General features: G+C 50.1%; 1 protein-coding gene across 1 annotated transcript in view; it reads right to left on the reverse strand.

Annotated features, from left to right (window-relative positions):
- The window catches only part of Prkx (protein kinase cAMP-dependent X-linked catalytic subunit), a 39674-nt gene that overhangs the window by 12130 nt on the left and 7101 nt on the right, over nucleotides 1–20443 (reverse strand). The window contains exons 2-3 of the mRNA XM_077793745.1: nucleotides 12007–12175; nucleotides 3182–3445 (exon numbers count right to left, since the gene is read on the reverse strand). Of these exons, the coding sequence (XP_077649871.1) occupies nucleotides 3182–3445; nucleotides 12007–12175 (433 nt within the window). The remainder of the gene's footprint in view (nucleotides 1–3181; nucleotides 3446–12006; nucleotides 12176–20443) is intronic.

Consider the following 20443-nt stretch of genomic DNA (forward strand, 5'->3'; position numbering starts at 1 on the left):
AAGCAACAGATGAGGCCCTGTCTCTAAATAAAATAAATAAAAATAAATAAAAAGAGCTGGGGATGTGGCTCAGTGCTAAAGTGGGTCTGGTTCAATGCCCAACACCAGATAAATCAATGGTAAAGGGATCATAATATTCATTTTTTATAATATCCATTTTTAAAATGCAAAATTAAAACTTCAGTGACCTTCAAAAAAATAAGCTTCCATGGATATTATGATGGATGAACAGGGTAGCCACAGGATCTGTGCAATTGATAGAAAAATGAACACAGGGAGCACTTTCTTTCTGGGTTCCTTTCCATCCGACTTTTAAGGAAAATAACTTTCAGAAAAGAAAAGGGGCGTGGCCCACGGGAGGAGGCCTGGGAACCCGGATATTCATTCAAGGACCTGGGTCTCCACATATACCGCGGGCCGCCAGCAGAGGGCAGCACGAACCCTACAAAATTTTTGGAGGAAAAAAGTGACCTCTTAAATATTCTGGGCAAAAGGAGGATCACCATCTCCTTCCATTTAACTTAAAATGAACTTGAAAAACCAACACTCAGGAGAGTTGCTGAAAAACTTTTAAAAGTCTTTCACAGCAGTTTGGACCGATGAGTCTGGTCTCTCAAGGTCAAACTGCAGGAAGAAATTTTTTTTTTTTCTTTTGGGTACCAAGGATGGACCTCAGGGACACTGGACCTTTTTTCTTTTGGGTACCAAGGACACTGGACCCCTGAGCCCCGTCCCCAGCCCTATTTTGTATTTTATTTAGAGACAGAGTCCAGAGTCTCTCTGAATTGCTTAGGGCCTCGCTTTGGCTGAGGCTGGGTTTGAACTCACAATCCTCCTGCCTCAGCCTCCCGAGCTGCTGGGATGACAGGCGTGGGCCACAGAAGAGGCCACCGTCCAGGACACAGCGGCGCTAGACAGACACACAGATAGATGCGAGGCTGTGTGAGCTCGTCACTGTGTGGGTGCCTACACCTGTTTACACATTGTGCATGCGCTGTGAATGTCACCTACGTCTGTCAATGTGTTCAGTGGGTTACAAGATATCAGTGGATGACATTGACAGAACTAAAACCAGTATATTCAACTATGTCCTATGCACATGTGTGTATGTACACACACACGTATGAACATTAAAATCACATGATACATGTGTATTAGAATGCTAATGTATTAATTGGCAAGACTGATACTAATATATTGATTTATGCTATACACCCATGTATATGTACACACATGTGCATATATTAAAACGACATATACGTGTATTACAATGCTAATGCATCATATCGACATGATTAATACCAATATAATTATAACTTATGTTCATGTGTACATAAACACATGTATGTGCATATATAGTAACATGACATACATACACCTGTATATATGCAATGTGTGTATATGGATATGATCTATACATATATGTATATATGCAAATATATATACATATATATATATATGCATGTAGGAGTGTGTGCATACATTAATACAATATGATATATTCACATGCATGGGTAGATGTATGGGCATGTGTATAAATATATAATGCACATATAAAAGGGTTTTCCACAGAGGGTAAAAACTCTCCTTCTGCTTGTGCTATTATTATATATACCATAATATAATACATCATAGATAGTGTATTATATGAGTATATATTTATAATATATATCAGGAATTTTGCACACAAAATGACTTTATATATTTATATCATTAAATATATATTATATTATACCATTATATAATTTAAATGCATTGCTCATATATTTTATGGACATAATTAATGCTAATATATTAATATAATGAAATATATACCTACATATGCATATATATATATATATATATGTACATGTATCTATGCATATGTATTAACGGTTTGTGTTTAGATATGTGAGTACATTAATATGATACTATATGTATACATGCTCATAAATGCATATTAACATAATATAGTATATAAGTATATGCTTACATATATTCATGAGTAAATATATATGCATACAGAGCACTTTAAGTCTATATCAATTAGGGTTTTTCAGGCACGATTATAAGTTTCCTGGTTTTGCTTGTCTGGTGAACACTAACATCATATATGGTATAATACAATACACAATGGGAAATGTACAATATTTGTTATTGTACTAAATATTTACATATATAACAAATATGTAACACCATGTATACTTCTATGTATTTACATCAGTAAGTACTTGTTATATTGTTATAACGTGTTAATACACAATAGATTGACACGATCAGTCCCGTGTGCTAAAACATCATGCACGTGCACACACGTGCACATGGATGTGCACATATTGACACATGCTGTGTGCATTCGTGTGCACAAGAGAACTTCACAGATCAGGGTTTTCCAGAGGGGACCCGCCTCTCCTCCTCCTTCCCCTTCTCTGGAGAACACTCGCGTCTCCTGTAACGAGGTCTCCTGTAACCTCGTGCGTAATGGAAAACGCGGGATTCAAAGTGCAATACAACCCGGGTGCGGTGCCACACGCCTGTCGTCCCAGCCACTCCGGAGGCTGAGGCAGGAGGATCGCGAGTTCAAAGCCAGCCTCAGCCTCAGCGAGGCCCTAAGCCACTCAGGGAGACCCTGTCTCTAAATAAAATACAGAATAGGGCTGGGGATGGGGCTCAGGGGTCGAGTGCTCCTGAATTCAATCCCTGGTACAAAATTTAAAATTGCAATTGGATCTGTAAGGTCATGTGCAACCTGGAACGCGACCCTCTTAACCTGAGCTTTGCGCATCCATGACGTGGAAACGCAGTGGAGACCCACGTACGTGTAAGGGACACGCACATGGCAGAGGCCGGTCCAGTGGAAACGCAGCGCAGACCCAGCGATAGGAGGGTGAAGGACGGGAGCACAGGGCGCAGCAGCTTTGCAGTGGGATCTGCACTGTGCTCCCCGCAGGGGCTCTGCATGCGCCTCGGGCACCTTGGACAGTCTCGGGTCAGCATGGCAGGGCCACGCAGGGGCCTCTTCCAGGGTGGACACGAAGGAGCATGACCTGTCCAGGGACCAGCGCGGACCACAGGAAGCCCCAGCCCTGCCCCTGGACCCCCGGCTGCGCACAGGATAGTGGACGCTCTGCGCTTTGGCTGCACCTCGGTGCCTGGCCTCGCCACTCTGCAGGCGCACGAACGCCCCCGGGGGTTCTCTTACCTGTCCACCAGCTTCTTGGCGAACCCGAAGTCCGTGAGCTTGATGTGGCCGTCCCGATCCAAGAGTATGTTCTCCGGCTTCAGGTCCCTGTAGACGATGTCCCTGCAGTGCAGGTACTCGATGGCGCACACGATCTCCGTGGCGTAGAAGAGCCCCGTGCTGCAGGGGAAGCGGCCGCGGTTGCGCAGGTAGCTGAAGAGCTCGCCGCCCGGCACGTACTCCATCAGCATGTAGAGGAAGCGGTCGTCGTGGCTCGTCCAGAACCTGCGGGGACCAGGAAGGGCGCATGCTCAGGTAAGGGAACCCTCGCTGCGCGCGTGCGCCTGAGATACGCGTCAGGTGGCTGTGGCTCCAGGGGGATGCGCACGGCCTCGCTCAGCTGCTGAGGCTGGCTTTGAACTCGCGGTCCTCCTGCCTCAGCCTCTGGAGCTGGAGGGAGGACAGACGTGCGCCATCGCGCCCTGAGGTGGGTGTCAAGATGCACAGGGACTAAGAAGCGCTCACCTGCAGACGTTAGCACGGCGTATGGAGGCTCGAAGATGCTTAGGGTGCAGAGGGACCGGTGTATGCATGGGGCGTGCACACCTATTAGCAGGTGCAGGTAGAGGAGGATCAGGGTGCCTATGGACAGACGGACACCTTGGGGACACGGACATGTCAAGACGCACAAACAGATAGATGCTCAGTGTGCGCACATACTGAGGACATATTCAGTGAGATGTCCCAGGACGGGGACTCACAGATGTGAAAATGGACCCACACACGGATTTATGGCCTTGGTGAGGACCCAGAAGGAGACACCCGGAGCTCCATGGTGGAGCCCAGCTTAGCAGGAGCCACGACGGGAGATCCATCCCCGGCACCAAAAGAAGAAAAGAAAAATGTGCGTCCAGTTAGGAGCCGGTGATGCATAGATGTTCAGATCTCGCTGCAGCCAGAGGTTCAAGAGGTGCATACAGACGGGTGTCAGCACATGTGCACAGAGAAGGAAATCTGGAGAAATGTGTAGGATGTATTTAGAATATGCTCAAGAAACACGCACAGAGACAGAGACATCAGGGTATGCTGTGTTCCCCCAAAGTTCAGGCCTGGTTCCTGGTGGGGTGCAGTTGAGGGACCGCCCACTCAAAGGAGGGGTGTCTACTGAAGCTTCCTGGTTCCCTGTCTTGCCATGAGGTCCCATCATGTCCCACATACTCCCAACCATGAGTCCAAGTGCCAGGTTCCAGTGTAGCCCAGGAGGCCACTGTAAGTGGCTTTTCCAACGTCTAGACCTAGGAGCTTTAAAAAAAAAAAAAAAAAAAAGACCTTTTTTATATATACATTATCAACCCTCAGGTTTTTTGTTATAGCAATGAAAAACTGACCAACAGGTATAGAAAGGCATTCGTTAGAAGATTACTGAGAACACAGTAACTGCTTCTCAAAATCCCTACCTCACAATAGGACCCGGTTGGCACAAGCAACTTAGTAACAGTTCGCCATCTGGATGGTTGGGTGACAGGATCCACACACAGGTCTCACTGTCCTGGTGTGGGACAAGGGCAAAGACCATGTTCTGTCAAGAAGCCAGGGAGTCATGGGCTCACTTAGGTCCTTTTCCAAATTCTGCTGCTGCTGCCCTGACCCCAGGACCTTGGGACATGCCTGTGTGTGGAGACAGGTCTTTATAGAGGTGATGGAGGTACAGTGAGGTCCCCAGGGTGGCCCTGTCCAGCAGGACTGGGGTCCTTGTAGAGGAGGAGATGAGGACACAGACGCACACAGAGAGACGGCCCCAGGAGGACACGGGGAGAAGAGGGTGTCTGCAAGCCCAGGAGAGACGGTTAGGAGGAGCCAGCCCTGCCCACACCTGGACCTCGGGCTTCCACCCTCCAGGACTAGGGAGATAGATCTTTGTTGCTGCAACCACCCAGGCGGGGGAAGAAAAAAAGCAATATTTCATTATCAACTGGTCGGTATTTCAAATGCAGGGGGCAGCTGCCCAGCTGATCTGCAGCAATGCACATCACCCCGTTCCAAGGACACCTAATTTGGAGCCCGAGGGGCAAAGCAAGGTGGGGATCAGCCATTCTTGCTCTGTCTCCGTCTCTGGTCACACAGGAGATCTCCTGCACAGAACTAGCCAGATCATTAACATCCACCACCCCTTCCTGCTGCCTGTGTAGGGAAAGGATTGCCCAGGACTCGGGGGGTGACAGAGATAAGGACCCAAATGTCCCAAGCAGATTCTGACGTTTCTGTCCCCGTCCCCAAATTTCCAAAGACTTGAGCCCCAGTGACCTGGAACCTGAGCTCAGCAGACAGCAGGCAGCAGGGTGGGGCCCATCAGCCGACCCGGTCACTCCCATTAGCTAAGGCTGCGTCCCTTGGGGACCCTAAAAGCACCAGGGTGGACGAGAGCGGCTTCTGCAAAGTGCATTGCACGTTTAATGCTTCCTGTCACCCCCACCCCGCCCCGGGGTCCCTTGGGCACGTCTGTCGATAACTCACGAAGTGCATTGTCCCACCCGCACAGAAGCGCCTGGCAGGTATACAGTAGGAGCCAATCCTGTGTGCACCCATGGGCGCTGCAGCTGTGCAGGAATCAGACTCGCCATGTGTCCCCTCGGGGCTGAGCATCCTCAGTCCGGGTCTCAGAAACCCCAAAGGCTATGGGGTCACCAAAGTGCCCGCAGGACCACGGGGAGCCTGCAGCGTGAGACTCTGCTCCGCGCAGCTGATCCCGGCTCAGAACCACGACTCGAGGCTGAAGCATCCTCCACGATGTCTGTGCCACACACAGGGACTCTGTGGGTCGACTCGGGTCTCGTCCCCATGAGGTCAGGGACCCCTGGGGAGATTCAGAAACGCAAACGATGTGCGATCCTGAAACACGTGGCACCCACTAGGACGGGTGGGATGGAGCCCAGGGAGAGCAGGATCAAAGGAGGCTGGAAACGGAGGCCCCAATCAAAGGCTGGGCTCGGTGGGCAGAGAGGGTGTGTTCTGGGCTCTGTGTGTGTGTGGTCAGCTGATGGTGCCTTTGGGATGGACAGGGCAGGGCCGGCAACCAGAGGAGAAGTCAATGGAAAGTAATTAAAAATGGCGGCCACAGGGGACCCAGGAGCTTGGAAGGGCCATTTATAAAATGGGGAAGTTGAAAGAAGGAACAGATGGGGGTGAGGGCAGGGCAGGGAGGAAGTTCAAGGTCGCATCTGTGCAGGAAATGACGCTGAGTAGCCGGGGGAGTATCTGAGCTGATTGGTGGGCAGCAGACTGGATGCGCAGACTGCAAAACTGGGTTCGCCGTATGGTGTCCTAACGCCAAGACCACGTGTGTGTGTGTGTGTGTGTGTGTGTGTACAGATTTTTAAGCTCAGAGAAAAGTGTGCAAAGATCCATTCCAGGCTGTCAAATGGTTATCTGGCATTTGGAGACGGCAGGAAAAAAGATAATCCCATGTGGCACGATTTAAAATAAACAGCAAAACGCATATGTCTTCTCTAAGTGGGGGGAAATTTTATACACACCATTAAAAGCAGACAATTGAACACTACAATCAGGTCCATATTCACAAAAGCCCAAAGGGCAGAGCAACCCATTTGTCTGTATATGGATGAGCGGATAAACACAGGGGGGTGTATCCATGCCGCGGAATATTATGAAGCCTTCAAAAGGAAGAGAATTCTGAAGCAGGGTTCAGGGTGGGTGAACCCCAGGGAAATCATACTCCGTGAATTCAGTCACACACAAAAGGACAAGCACTGCATGAGTTGACTCATAGAAGGTCTGCAGAGTCATCAAGCTCAGAGACAGAAACTAGAATCGAGTAGTTACAGGGGCTTTCAGAGGGGAAATGGAGAATTATAAGAGTTCCTATTTCACAAGTTAAAAATCTCTGATAGGGATGGTCCCATGACAGTTAAGAATATTCTTAAGGACACTGGACTAAACGCTGCAAAATGATAAAAGATGGGTGGGAACAGTGGTGCACCACTATAATCCTAGTGACTCAGGAGGCTGAGGCAGGAGGATGACAAGTTGGAGGCCAGTCTTGGCAAGTTAGCGAGGCCCTAAGCAACTTAGCGAGACCGTGTCTCAAAATAATAAAAAGGGCTGGGGACGGGGCTCAGTGGTTAAGCACCCCTGGGTTCACACCCACCCCCCAAAAAAAGAGAGCCAAAGAAAAAAGCCAAGAAAATAAATGTTAAGATGCTACTCTTGATGACAATGAAATTTTTAAATTTAAAGAATGTGTCCATCTTAATTTTTATCTCTGTGACCAAGTCTTTTTCAAATAGTTAAGCAACAGAGAGAGTCAACATGAACAGTTAGCAAAGTGTGGGGACACACGACAAGTTCTCAGTCTCAGGAGGGACCCCATAACCGCACCCCTTAACGGAGACCCTCATAATCAGTCCCATAACCACGCCCACTGTGGCGACGCCTCACTGTGGCCACGCCCCAGCATAATTAGACCCATAAATCATATCCCACCATAACCACGCCCATCACAAACCACGCCCAGTGAGGCCACGCCCCCACCATGGCCACAGCCCATGGTGACCACGCCCCACTATAACCAACCCCATAGTGACCATGTCCCACTGTAACCACACCCTAGTCATAAACCACGCCCACTGAGGCCACGCCCCCACCATGCCACAGCCCATGGTGACCACGCCCCACTATAACCAACCCCATAGTGACCATGTCCCACTGTAACCACACCCTAGTCATAAACCACGCCCAGCTGTGGCCACGCCCCCACCATGACCCACCCCATAGCGACCACACCCACTACAAGTAGCCCTATCCATATCCAGTCCCACTGTAACCACACCCCCTAGCCATAAACCACGCCCCAGTGAGGCCACACCCCCACCGTGACCACACCCACAGTGATAATACCCTGGCATATATCATGCCTCAGTGTAACCACGCCTTAGCCATAACCACGCCCACCATGGCCACGCCCCCACCTCAATTACACCCCATTGTGGCCACTCCCCCATAACCACGCCCACCACAGCCACACCTTAGGGATAACCACGCCCCACTGTAACCACGCCTCCACCTCAATCACACCCAATCGGAACACACCCTACTGTAACCACACCCACCGTGACCACACCTTAGCATAACCACGCCCCACTGTAACCACGCCTCCACCTCAATCACACCCAATCGGAACACACCCCACTGTAACCACACCCACCGTGACCACATCTTAGCATAACCACGCCCCACGGTAACCACGCCCCGTAGTAAGCATGCCAATAGGCCCCTGTAACCACTCCCTCGTGACCACACCCTCCGTGGCCACGCCCCCGTGACCACGCCCCTGCAGGAGCTGCCTGACCCGGGCTCTCTCCTCCTGCGTCTCTAGCTCAAGGCAGGGCTATGGCGGAGGCTGCGCTGTCTGCAAAGTGTGCAGCCCCAGCTCCCACTGCGAGTGCTCCTAATTAAACACCAAACCAGCCTGTTTGTGGGTAGTCACCTGTCTTTAAAAGTTGGTCACCATTTCCCCACAGCGTGCAAAGCTGCCCTGGAAGGAAGCAAGCGTGACCCCACCCGTTACCCTCTGCGGCAACCACTCCCTGCAACCACGCTATCCGACCTGCCTCCAGGGCCACCAGCCCTGCCCCCAGGAGGCCAGAGGCTGGCTCTCCCCGCACTGACTCTGCTGGCCCCTGTGGCTCCCCTAAAACAAAGGCCCTGTCCACCTCCTGCTTCTCTTCTGATCCTAGGGGATCACGGGGGCACCCACCTGTACTCCCACCAACTCGGGAGGCCGAGTCAGGAGGATGGCAAGTTCAAGGCCAGCCTCAGCAACTTAGCGAGACCCTGTCCTTAAATAAACTGTGAAAAAAAAAAAAAAAAGGGCTGGGGATGGGGCTCAGTGGTGAAGCACCCCTGGGATCGATCCTGGGTATTGCAAAAATATTATTTTAAAAAGGGGGGGAGGTCTGGGGACATGGCTCAGTGGTACCCTGCGGTCCCTGCCCAGCACTGAACAAAAACACTAAGCGATTCCTGCAGCAAAATGTGCCCGTTCACCGTCTGAACCCCAGCTCCCCTGCCCAACCCCACACAAACACCCCCAAAACTCACTACACATCTCCTTATATTTGAGGTTTGGGGACAGGGACGGCTGTTCCTGTGCCCAAACTGTTCTTTGCACAGAATGACCCAGGAGGAGAGACCGCTGCTGGCAGGTCTTTGTTTTTCACCTTCAAACAGGAAGGGCTCAAAACAGTCAGAACACGCAGATCTCTTCCTCCTTCCTTCAGGCTCAGAGAAACCGGAGGGCGGTTCCTCCAACGAACCTCCCCAGGACCCGGGGGCACGGACTCTAAAGCAAGGTCTTCCCTGGTCAGCAGGGACCCCGCCACGGCCCCTAATGCCATCAGTGGACCCACGAGCTGCCATTCAACCGAGAGCAGAAGATGTGTCCTGGGTCAACAAAAGTCTTCCTTCCAAGTAGGTGACAGATTATTGTGGTCTGGATAAGTGTCCCCCTAAGGCCATGTGTTCTAGAGCCCAGAGAGGCTGCTCCACCTCCTGCAGCGCACAGCACAACCCACCCCAGAGAGCCCCCAGCCCCTGAGGCCCCAGTTGTGCAAACTCGATTCTGACCATGCTCTCATTGCATGTGGTTATATAAAAAAATGAAAGCAGAACCCGCTCAGCGCTCCCGGGGAGGGTGGAAATCACTTGCCAGGTGAATGAAGCGACTGACTGTCGGGACAGACCTGGGTGGCACTTTGGAGTCCACGCCTCCTTCGCTAACGGTGCCACCCCACGGAAAACACGTGCCTCGTGGGATTTAGAACCACGACAATCACAGCGCTGGCCAGACATGGGGTGCTCACCTCCAAGGCTCCGCAGCACTAGGTGCACCTTGACCCAGTTCTCAGACTCCCAGCCTCCAGGACCCAGGGGACGCGTCCATTTAGTCACGTCAAAGAAATGCACAGCCTGAAGAATGAGCTCTGTTGTGCTTTACAGTTAAAAAGAAGAAGAAGAAAAAAAAAAAATCCCAAAATGCCAAGCAGGATGGTGCATGTCTGGAATCCCAGAGGCTCGGGAGGCTGAGGCAGGAGGATCTCAAGTTCAAAGCCAGCCTCAGCCAAAGCGAGGCCCTGAGCAACTCAGGGAGACCCTGTGTCTAAATAAAATGCAAAATAGGGCTGAGGAGGGGGCTCAGGGGTCGAGAGCCCTGAGTTCAATCCCTGATAACCCCCCAAAAAAGAAATATTCCCCAAATTCCAGAAAGGAACCCCATGGATGTGGGGCAGGGTAGTACCTTCTAGCTATTTCTCTTTTATAAGCAAAAACTGTGTTTCGGGGCAAGGACATGAGTACATTAGGATTTTCCATCATCAGATTCTAAAGAGGATGCAGATTCCTATGGAAGGTGCCATAGTATTTCTCCCCGTGTGGAGACAAATCGGAATGTTCCAGAAGATTTGCTGAAGGTGATTTTCCCACTAAAAGCTAACACACCTGGCTGGTGCCACCGGGTGGCCCCGAGACCAGGGGCGACGTGTGTATGCCGTGAAGTCAGAGGAGCAGGTGCAAAGAGAATCTGCGCCGAAGACCAAGCCCAGGAGGTTGCTGAAAACAGGAACTCAACCCACTTCGACCTGCTCACCGCCATGAGGCTGAACCAATGGAGCCTCCCAATGTGAGGCTTGCAACCTCCCAGTGAACGAAGCAAACCTCTTTTCTTTATAAAATACCCGGCATCGGGTATTTTGCTACAGTAAAGAGAAAAAATGGACCTAAGGCAAGTGCGGAGGGTGCCTGTCTCTGTGGGTGTGCAGGTACATCCTTGGGGAGGCATCTGGGAAAAACCAGCATGGCCATTAACATGGCCAATCTGAACTGTCCACTTGATTGGATCAAGAGACGCTGAGGGTTAAGAGGCTTATGGGCGGTCAGTGAGGGTGGGTCTAGAAATGATGGGCGTGAATCAGGATCCATATAATCCAGGAGAGGAACATTAGTAACATGGCGGATGGAAGACGTGGTTGCAGGGTGGAAGGCCCCATGGATGGTGAAAGAGAGTCGCACAGGCAGCCTGCACCTTTGGCAAAATCGATGGGAAATAGTCTTACCCTGTCCCCATGGTCTGGACGTCCATGTTGGACCCTGATCCGCAATGTGTTAGTAATAAGAGGTGGGCCTCCAGGAGGTGACTTGGTCACCAGGGTGCCATCATTACGAAGGGAATTAAGCCTTATAAATGACTCCAAGGGAGGTCCTGCCCCTTCTACGCTATGAGGACCCAACAAGGTGGCGCCATCTTGGAAGAGAAGGGGCCCTCACCAAACACAAGATCAAGGTTGATCTTGGACGTCCGGTCCCCAGAACCAAGAGCAATAAATGAATGCATAATGGTGTTTATAATTAACCCAGTCTCAACCATTTTGTCATAGCAGCCCATATGGACTAAGCCAAAGAGGAAGGATAGATTCATTGGGTAAAGGCTGGACCCATTCAACAGGAAGGAGGTCCGGGGTACATCTTAATGGAAATCTAAAAGATGACTGGAATTAATAAAGCCATTAAGTTTTGTTTTTTTTTTCCATTAAGACATAGAATCCTAGGATGCTACACCCCCAGTCCTTCTATTTTTTTTTTTTTTTTTTTGAGATAGAGTTTTGCTAAGTTTTGCTGAGGCTGGCCTCCAATGTGCCATCCTCCTCCTTCAGCCTCCAGCCTGGGATTATATACGTGTACCACCACGTCCATTTGGGCTCAACCCATTTCTCCTAAGACAAGACCCTGGGGGATCCCAGGGTGGGTGAAGGCGGAAGGGAAGGCGAGGAACTCACAGCTTGACGAGGAAGGGGTGGTTGACCTCCATGAGGACCGACTTCTCGTTGTGAACATGCTGCTCCTGCTTCAAGCGGATGACCTCGGGGATGCTCATGACCTTGAGGGCAAAGTAGTTCTTAGCAGCCTTCTCCTTCACCAAGTGCACGCGCCCGAAGGTCCCCGTCCCTGGAGAGGAGAGAAGGAACAGAAGCAGTCAAGTCTGTCCACGATGGGGAAGGCCATCCAAGGAATCATCGAGGGGGATCTGGGACCTCCAAACAAATCCCACTGGGGTGGGAGGCTTGGTATCCTGGCTGAGGTACCCAGGTGGTCACTGTCACATAAAATTTGCAGATACATTCACATATGACAGGGAGAGAGGGGCAGAATCACCTGCTCCCAAATGGCTCTTTCACTTGGAGGGAAAGTGGGCGCCATTTTGTAAAAATGCAAGAAACCACGCCCTGCCCCAGGAAGCCACAGGAGATAATAGCAAATTATTCCTCCAGCCTGGCTGGCTCTCTTCTTCTTTCTTTCAACCATTCTAGACAAATGTCCTCATTTTCAAAAATCAAAAAATGATCTTATTTCAAAATCAGCCACTTTGACCCTGAGGGCAAAGTAATTCTTAGGTTGGTGACCACTGGGTCACCAACTACGCCCCCACACTCCAACCAGACGCCCCATCCAGCATCCACCACTCCCTTCCGGAACTCGCCGTGGCCCACCCCATCCCCAAAGAGAACCCCTCCCCTCCCCCCAGCTCTTGGCATCTTTGAGCATGTCCCCAAGCTTTGCGGGATGAGGAGGACGCGTGGGGTCAGCCTTCCCTGCAGCTTCCACAGGACAATCAGGTGACATAGGGTGGAAGATAGAAATAGGGGTGTCTGGGTAAAGGCAGCAGCTCTAGAAAGGCACCCCCTCCCCTTTCTCCCAAGGTCTGAGGTGTCCAAAATATTAAGTCTCAAGAAGATTCTAAGAAGATGGGAACAGGAGGCCCAAAGGCCAGCCTCCATCAGAGACAGACTCTCCACCATGCCTCCCTTTCCCGGAAGGAAAGTCAATTGTGGCCAATGAAGTAACCAACCATGCATGGCCTTGAACCTCACTGACCAGAAGCGTCCAGCTGTGTTCTTTAGCTGAACACCGGGGGGAAATGTGACTGCATGGTTCAGCCAGGAAGAAGACATGGTCAATGCAACACACCAAATGGCCAAACATTGGGGGCCGCCATGTTGGTTTGGTACACGTTGGAGTCCAATGGGGAGCCAGGGTGGTGTGTATTTAAGACGGAGATTGGGGCATGATGTGTGGACCTCTGGAATCCCTCGCAGGCATGAGTGGGGTGTCTGTGGGTCAGGGAATCCACTGGGCCGCCATGTTTTTTTTTGTACACATTGAAATTGAATGGCGAGCCATGGTGGTGTGTCTGTAAGATGGAGGTTGGGGCAGGAAGTATGGGCCCCTCGAATCCCACACAGGCCTTGGTGGGGTGTCTGTGTGTCAGGGAGTCCTCTGATGACCAAACTCAGCTGACCTCAGTAGAAGCAGAATGTCTTGGACCATTGTTGGTGGACTAGAGGTGGTACTGCACTTGGGGACAATGTTACTGAGAGTCGCTCCTTGCCCAGGAAGGACCTACAGGGTCCCATCAGGGATGACACCCAGCAAGCAAATTCTGCATGCAGAATGTCCCCGAGTCGGTCACATGACACCTCGTTCCCAGCTATCTCAATGGATTGGACCAAGATGGCGCCCAACCCTGTGACCTACTTGAATCTACTCAGCTTTCATGCATTATTTTTTCTCAGTGGAAAAAAAATGTACGTAGCGTAGGATTTACCACCATAACCCTTTCTCGTATGCGGTTGAGTGGTGTTGAATGCATCTATGCCGTGTAGACACCACGTTGTGGACACCTGTTGTCAATCACAAGTGACTGACAGATGTGATAGGTGTGGACGGGTAACTGGTCAATAGGCAGATGGCAGATGATAGATTGGTAGATAACTGGTGGACAGATGGGCGGATGGATAGATGGACAGGTAACGGGTTCATAGGTGACAATATGGTACCATGACTCTTGAGAAAGCATTTGCATTGTATCGGGTGTCCCGTGACACAGAGAGATGACATAAAGCACACAGGAAGATGGGTGCAGGTTCTAGGCACATGGGGTACCATCTTAGAGGGGAGCTGAACACCCACAGACTTTGGGATGGTGACAGGTCCTGGGACCAAAGGCCAAGACTGGAAAGAGAAGCCAAGACCTTAATTCAGACTCACGCTTCTTCAGAGGGGACAATCTCCCTGGTCCCTCCGTCCAACCCATCCCATCATCCTGAATCCGCCATCTTGCATTCCTCCCTGTGGACTCGGGTTTCATTAGCCAGAGTGAGACTTCTAAACCAGGAGGACAGCCATCTACATCTGGGTCAATGTCCCCCTCGGATAACCCACTCCTGAGCACACGCCTGATTCCACCTGGTTCTCTCTAAAGTCCCCTAAGACGACCGGAGCGTCCTCATTCCTGGGGATCCCACATCACACCCCAGCTGGGCATCTGCCACAAACTCTGATCCTGGTGGGCACCAGAATCCATTCCTATGACCTTCATTCAACCTTTTCCAAGGTTTGTTCTGGCTCTCACTACGTGGGACCTATTTTTTTTTTTTGACATCAAAGAACTGGTGTGGTGGCCACTTGGACCCAACGCTCGTGTCCGCCATTATGTTGTGAGCAGGGTTGGAAATGTCCTTGGAGAGATGTTGGGAAGCCAAGGTGTGACCTGGGTTTCCACACTGGGGAGACGTCCAACAACCCATAACCCCAGTTGGGTACGATGATAAAAACGAAGACCTTAAAAGACAAAGAACAGAAAGAGACCTTGTCACCCAACACTGAGGCATTAATTTTATCTACAGACGTGAGTCAGTCTTGGCCAGCTCAGAACGCCAATTCACAATGGGTTGTGAATTCAAAATGGCGGCTCTCAAATGTGTTGGTCTTGGGATCCTTTGACCCTCCTCAAAAATGCACCAAGGACCCTCTGGAGCATTTGCTCCTTCATGTAGGGGGTAGGTGGAGGTCATCACCGTAGAGAAAAAAAATTCAAGCAGAAAGAGTTAAGCAAGAGAGGACACCCATTGGCTTTGGAGGGATGACGTCATCGCACTTCAAGGAAGTTCTGGAAAATTCCAACCAACACACATGGAAAAAATGATTCCTGGGGATCCCACACTGGGCTAGTTCGCTCTCTACTGATAAAAGCAACTCCACCATGACATCAGTGTGTTCCTGCAAGGGACACTGTGTCCCTAGAGTACTGAGAATACGCTTTCATCTCTGCCAACAGGGCAAACGGGTAGGTTTAGTTGGCTCTGTTCAGAAAGAAAGAGCAACAATCACACCCTCTTGGCTGCCAAGGAAATGTTACAAGATCCCCAGGGGGTACCTGAAGCCACCAACCATATCAAACGCTACCCCGGCATTTCTTGGAGATACAGCAGGTGGGGATCCAGCACAAAAATAAATGTTGTTTTTTTTTTCCTATTCATATAAGCCTATAATTAAGTTTAATTTGTCAATCAGGATTGGTAAAAGACCAAGAACAAACATGAAAAATAAAATAGAATAACTAATTAAAACAAATCAAACTTCAGAACAACTTAACAATGAATGAATTCTAAGTTTTCACGGAAATTTCCTGTTTTTGGACAGTGGTTAACGTGGGCAACTGTGAAAACTCAGTAAGGGAAACTTTGCCTACCAGGAGGACCACTGTACTTTTAGTTTGCTAGATTTGCAAATCTGCCCTTTCAATTCTCAGTGGGAAGTGATTTTTGCTGTCATTTAAGATCCCTAAATGCTCAATGGAAGCATCACACAACTCTTGAACAAATACCATGAGTTTTATCTAACAGAGGCTGCATGCGTTAGTTCCCTCCATGTCTAGTTATTTCTTTTTTGTTGTTGTTGGGAGGGGACTGGGGATTGAACTCAGGGGCCCTCGACCCATGAGCCCATCCCCAGCCCTATTTTGCATTTTATTTAGAGACGGGGTCTCCCTGAGCTGCTTAGCACCTTTTTTTTTTTTTTTTCTGAGGTTGGCTTTGAATTCATGATCCTGCTGCCTCAGCCTCCCCATCCTTGGAGATAACTAATTCCCACACTATAACCCTCCTTGCCCAACTATTTAAGCAGTTTTGACATCATCCCTAAGTAGGGGTCTGAGGACCCCTGGAAGTTATCTTAATCACATGTCCTACTCCCCCAAAGGGGATTAAAAGTCCATCACTCTCACCCTCCCAAGAAGTGGGCAAACTGCACACAGAAGATTGCACAAAGAAGATTCAGAAGCTTTAAATTACATTCTGAGTGTCATGATGCTGCTCCACTCAACTGGAGACATGAACCATCCCTTTACCCAGTGTATCCAGGCTGTATATGCTACCCTCTCATTAGTTACTTAGACCGTCTCTGTATATGCTACCCTCTCGTTACTTAGACTGTCTCTGTATATGCTACCCTCTCGTTAGTTACTTAGACAGTCTCTGTATATGCTACCCTCTCGTTAGTTACTTAGACCGTCTCTGTATATGCTACCCTCTCGTTAGTTACTTAGACCGTCTCTGTATATGCTACCCTCTCGTTACTTAGACCGTCTCTGTATATGCTATCCTCTCGTTAGTTACTTAGACAGTCTCTGTATATGCTACCCTCTCGTTAGTTACTTAGACCGTCTCTGTATATGCTACCCTCTCGTTAGTTACTTAGACCGTCTCTGTATATGCTACCCTCTCGTTAGTTACTTAGACCGTCTCTGTATATGCTACCCTCTCGTTAGTTACTTAGACCGTCTCTGTATATGCTACCCTCTCGTTAGTTACTTAGACCGTCTCTGTATATGCTACCCTCTCGTTAGTTACTTAGACCGTCTCTGTATATGCTACCCTCTCGTTAGTTACTTAGACCGTCTCTGTATATGCTACCCTCTCGTTAGTTACTTAGACCGTCTCTGTATATGCTACCCTCTCGTTAGTTACTTAGACCGTCTCTGTATATGCTACCCTCTCGTTAGTTACTTGAACCATCTCTGTTGCTGGACTGTCATAGTATCAGAGTGCTTGTGTTCAACTCAGTGTTACTTTCCTCAATAAGAGTCCCCAAATAAAAGACGAGTAAGGCCGCCAATACAGAGAGCGGAGGAGTCAGAAAGCGCTTCCTTGAAGATAAAAAGTCGAAGGACAATATGACATTTTAAGAGACAGAGACCATATTCAGCTACCTTGTAATTCAAGATATGGCTACAAAATCACTCTATTATTCATGTCACGGTTATTGTTTAGATGTGGTGTCCCCCGAAAGCTCGTGTGTGACACAATGCAATACATTTTAGAGCTGAAAAGATTGGGTGAGGAGAGGTGTGACCTAGTCAGTGGATTAATCCACTGATGTGCATTAACAGGGCAGGGAGGGTATGAGTGGAGGAGGTAGGTTACTAAGAGTGGCTTTGGGGGACTATATCTTGTCCCTGGATTCTCCCTCTCTCTGCTCCCTGGTGCCCTGTCCTGAGCTGCTCTCCTCCTCCAGGCCCTGCCGCCATCTTGTTCTGCTCCCCTTGGGCCAGAGCCATAGAGTCGGCCACCAGGGACTGGACCTCGGACACCATGAGCCTCAGATCAACTTCTCCTCCTCTAACCTGTTCTTGTGGGGTCCTTTGGTCACAGCGGAGAAAGAGCTGACTTAAACAAGCCATCTTGGCGGCCCAGAGGTCACACGCAGCCTTGTTGAGAGAACAAAGACTCCCCAAGGGATCAATTTGCAGCAGCACGTTTGGGAGCAGAGCCTGGGTCTCCCTGTAAGGACAGCCTGTCCTGCTCACTCAGTGGGAAAGAACATGAGGTGGCCATCTTCAGGGGAGACTCCTCCCCTGGACCGTGGTGCCACTCTCTCTGGGTAGACGGTGGTGGGGCCGTCTCTCAGGTTTCATTGCCCAAATCCAAGGAACTGCACTGCTTTTAGCAGTCCGATGGGTTGTCACTGAACGAGCCCCATAACTTCCCGATGGGGACAGGTGTGTGCAAGCCTCTGTGCAATTGGTTGTGTGTACAGACAGACTGTAAGTCATGCAGGTAGGACCAGAAAGGCAAGCTGAGCTCCACAAGGAACTGACCCTCTAAGAAAGCACCAAGTTTCTGTGTGGAGAAAGATGGGCAGAAGTAAGATTGACAAGTTCTAAATCGTATGGTATTCTGAGTGGCATGATGCTGCTCCTCTCCACTCTAGACATGAATTATCCCTTTACCCAGGGTATCCAGGCTGTATATGCTACCCTATCGTTAGTTACTTTGACTTTCTTTGTATATGCTACCCTCTCGTTACTTAGACCACCTTTGTATATGCTACCCTCTCGTTACTTAGACCACCTTTGTATATGCTACCCTCTCGTTAGTTACTGAGACCGTCTCTGTATATGCTACCCTCTTGTTAGTTACTTAGACCGTCTCTGTATATGCTACCCTCTCGTTAGTTACTTTGACCTTCTTTGTATATGCTACCCTCTCGTTAGACCGTCTCTGTATATGCTACCCTCTCGCTAGTTACTTAGACCATCTCTGTATATGCTACCCTCTCGTTAGTTACTTAGACTGTCTCTGTATATGCTACCCTCTCGTTAGTTACTTAGACCATCTCTGTATATGCTACCCTCTCGTTAGTTACTAAGGAGCCATCTCTGCTGCTAGACTGACTGCCGTAGTATCAGAGTGCTTGTGTTTAAGAGAGAGAGAGACCATATTCAGATAGCTTGTTTTATAGAATATGGTTATAAAAATCCATGTTAACCCATATCGCTGGATTAATCCACTGACTAGGCTACACCTCTCATAACCCATCAGCAGCTCCACCCTGGCCCGACATCCAAGTTCTTTCACATCCACGTTCTAAATGAGCAGCCTAAAAATTAGCACCTTGCTTGCACCCAGCCCAGGACGCTCCACTCGCATCTGCCCTCTGAAAAGTCCTTGGACCGTACAGAAGGAGACCAGCACCCGGAGCCCACGTCAGCTGCAGGGGCATGCTGTGGGGATGCCTCACGGCCGCAGGTGGGGACCGGGATTGTTTTCTTCCTGTGGCTCGTGGGGCAGAGAGGCAGCTGGTGGTGTTGGTTACACAGAGGAGGAAGCCAAGGCTAAAACCCGGGCAGGAGGGAGACACAAACTCAGAGCCCTGGACACGCACAGGTCAGTAGGAGGGATCCGTGGTGGGATCTCCAAACCCCAGTGGGCAGCTGGCAGGTGGGGGTTTCTTGACCTATTTCTTGCAGGATTCTAAAGTAGCCAAGGGTACAGTGGACACCTTGGGGGCTCAGGTTTCAGAGGTCTCAGTGCATGGACAGCTGGCTCCATTCCTCAGGCTCAAGGTGAGGCAGGACATCATGGCGGAAGTGGGTGGTGGCAGGAAGCCGCTCAGGACAGGGCTCGGGACAGACAGACCCCACCCCTCCAGGAACAAAATATAAGGCCAACCCCCACGGCCCACCTCCTCCAGCCACACTACACCTGTCTACAGTGTCCACCAGCTAATCCATATAAGTGGATTAATCCACTAATGAGGTTAGATCTGTCTCTCATCATCCAAGAGGGTGAATATCATGGCGGAAGTGTGTGGCAGAGGGGAGCAGAGAGACTCCGCTTTCCGGATGCAAAATATATACCCCAAAGCCCTGTCCCCAATGCCACCTCCTCCAGCCACACCCCACCTGCCTCCAGTTACCACTCAGTTAATACCAACAGGGGATTAATCCACTAACCAGGTCAAGACCCTCGCGACGACCCCGTCATTTCTCCTCTGGACCTTCTCGCCCTGTCTCACACGTGAGCTTTTTTTAGGAGACACCTAATATCTGAACCGTAACACAGAACAAACCTTTCCTCCTTATACGTCGATTATCTCAGGCGTCTTGTCACAGTCCCGGAGAGCTGTCTGATGCACATTCCAAGCTGGTTCCCGACCTCTGGGATGATGGGCTTTGCTGTTCTCCCCAAGCCCAGGCTGTCCCTGCTCCTTCCTCTTGGGTCCCCTAATTGCAAGTCCCCGATGGAAGCATGCACATGCGGACGCTGGCCAGCTACAGGAGTGGGGTCACTCCCATCCCGCCAAGCACGGGAAGAGCCCAAGCACCCCAAGGACTGGAGAGCGTTGCTCGCCTGCCCTGTACCTGCAAGGCCCCTTGGGTCTGCAGGGTGACTCCAAGGCACTGATTCAGCCTCGTGAAATCACCACCCGGAGGAGTCACCGAGGATTTCCAAAGTGCCCTCCCTGCAGGGTGACCGATGTCTCTCTGGGCCTCACCCGTAAACTATCCCAATAACCACCTCAGAGGAGGGCAGTGCGTCGTGCACGTGCTGCAATTCACCCCAGGGACCTGTGCACCATAGCAGGACTCTGGGG

Source organism: Urocitellus parryii, chromosome X (assembly GCF_045843805.1).
Source record: "Urocitellus parryii isolate mUroPar1 chromosome X, mUroPar1.hap1, whole genome shotgun sequence".
In the NCBI taxonomy this organism is placed as follows: Eukaryota; Metazoa; Chordata; class Mammalia; order Rodentia; family Sciuridae; genus Urocitellus; species Urocitellus parryii.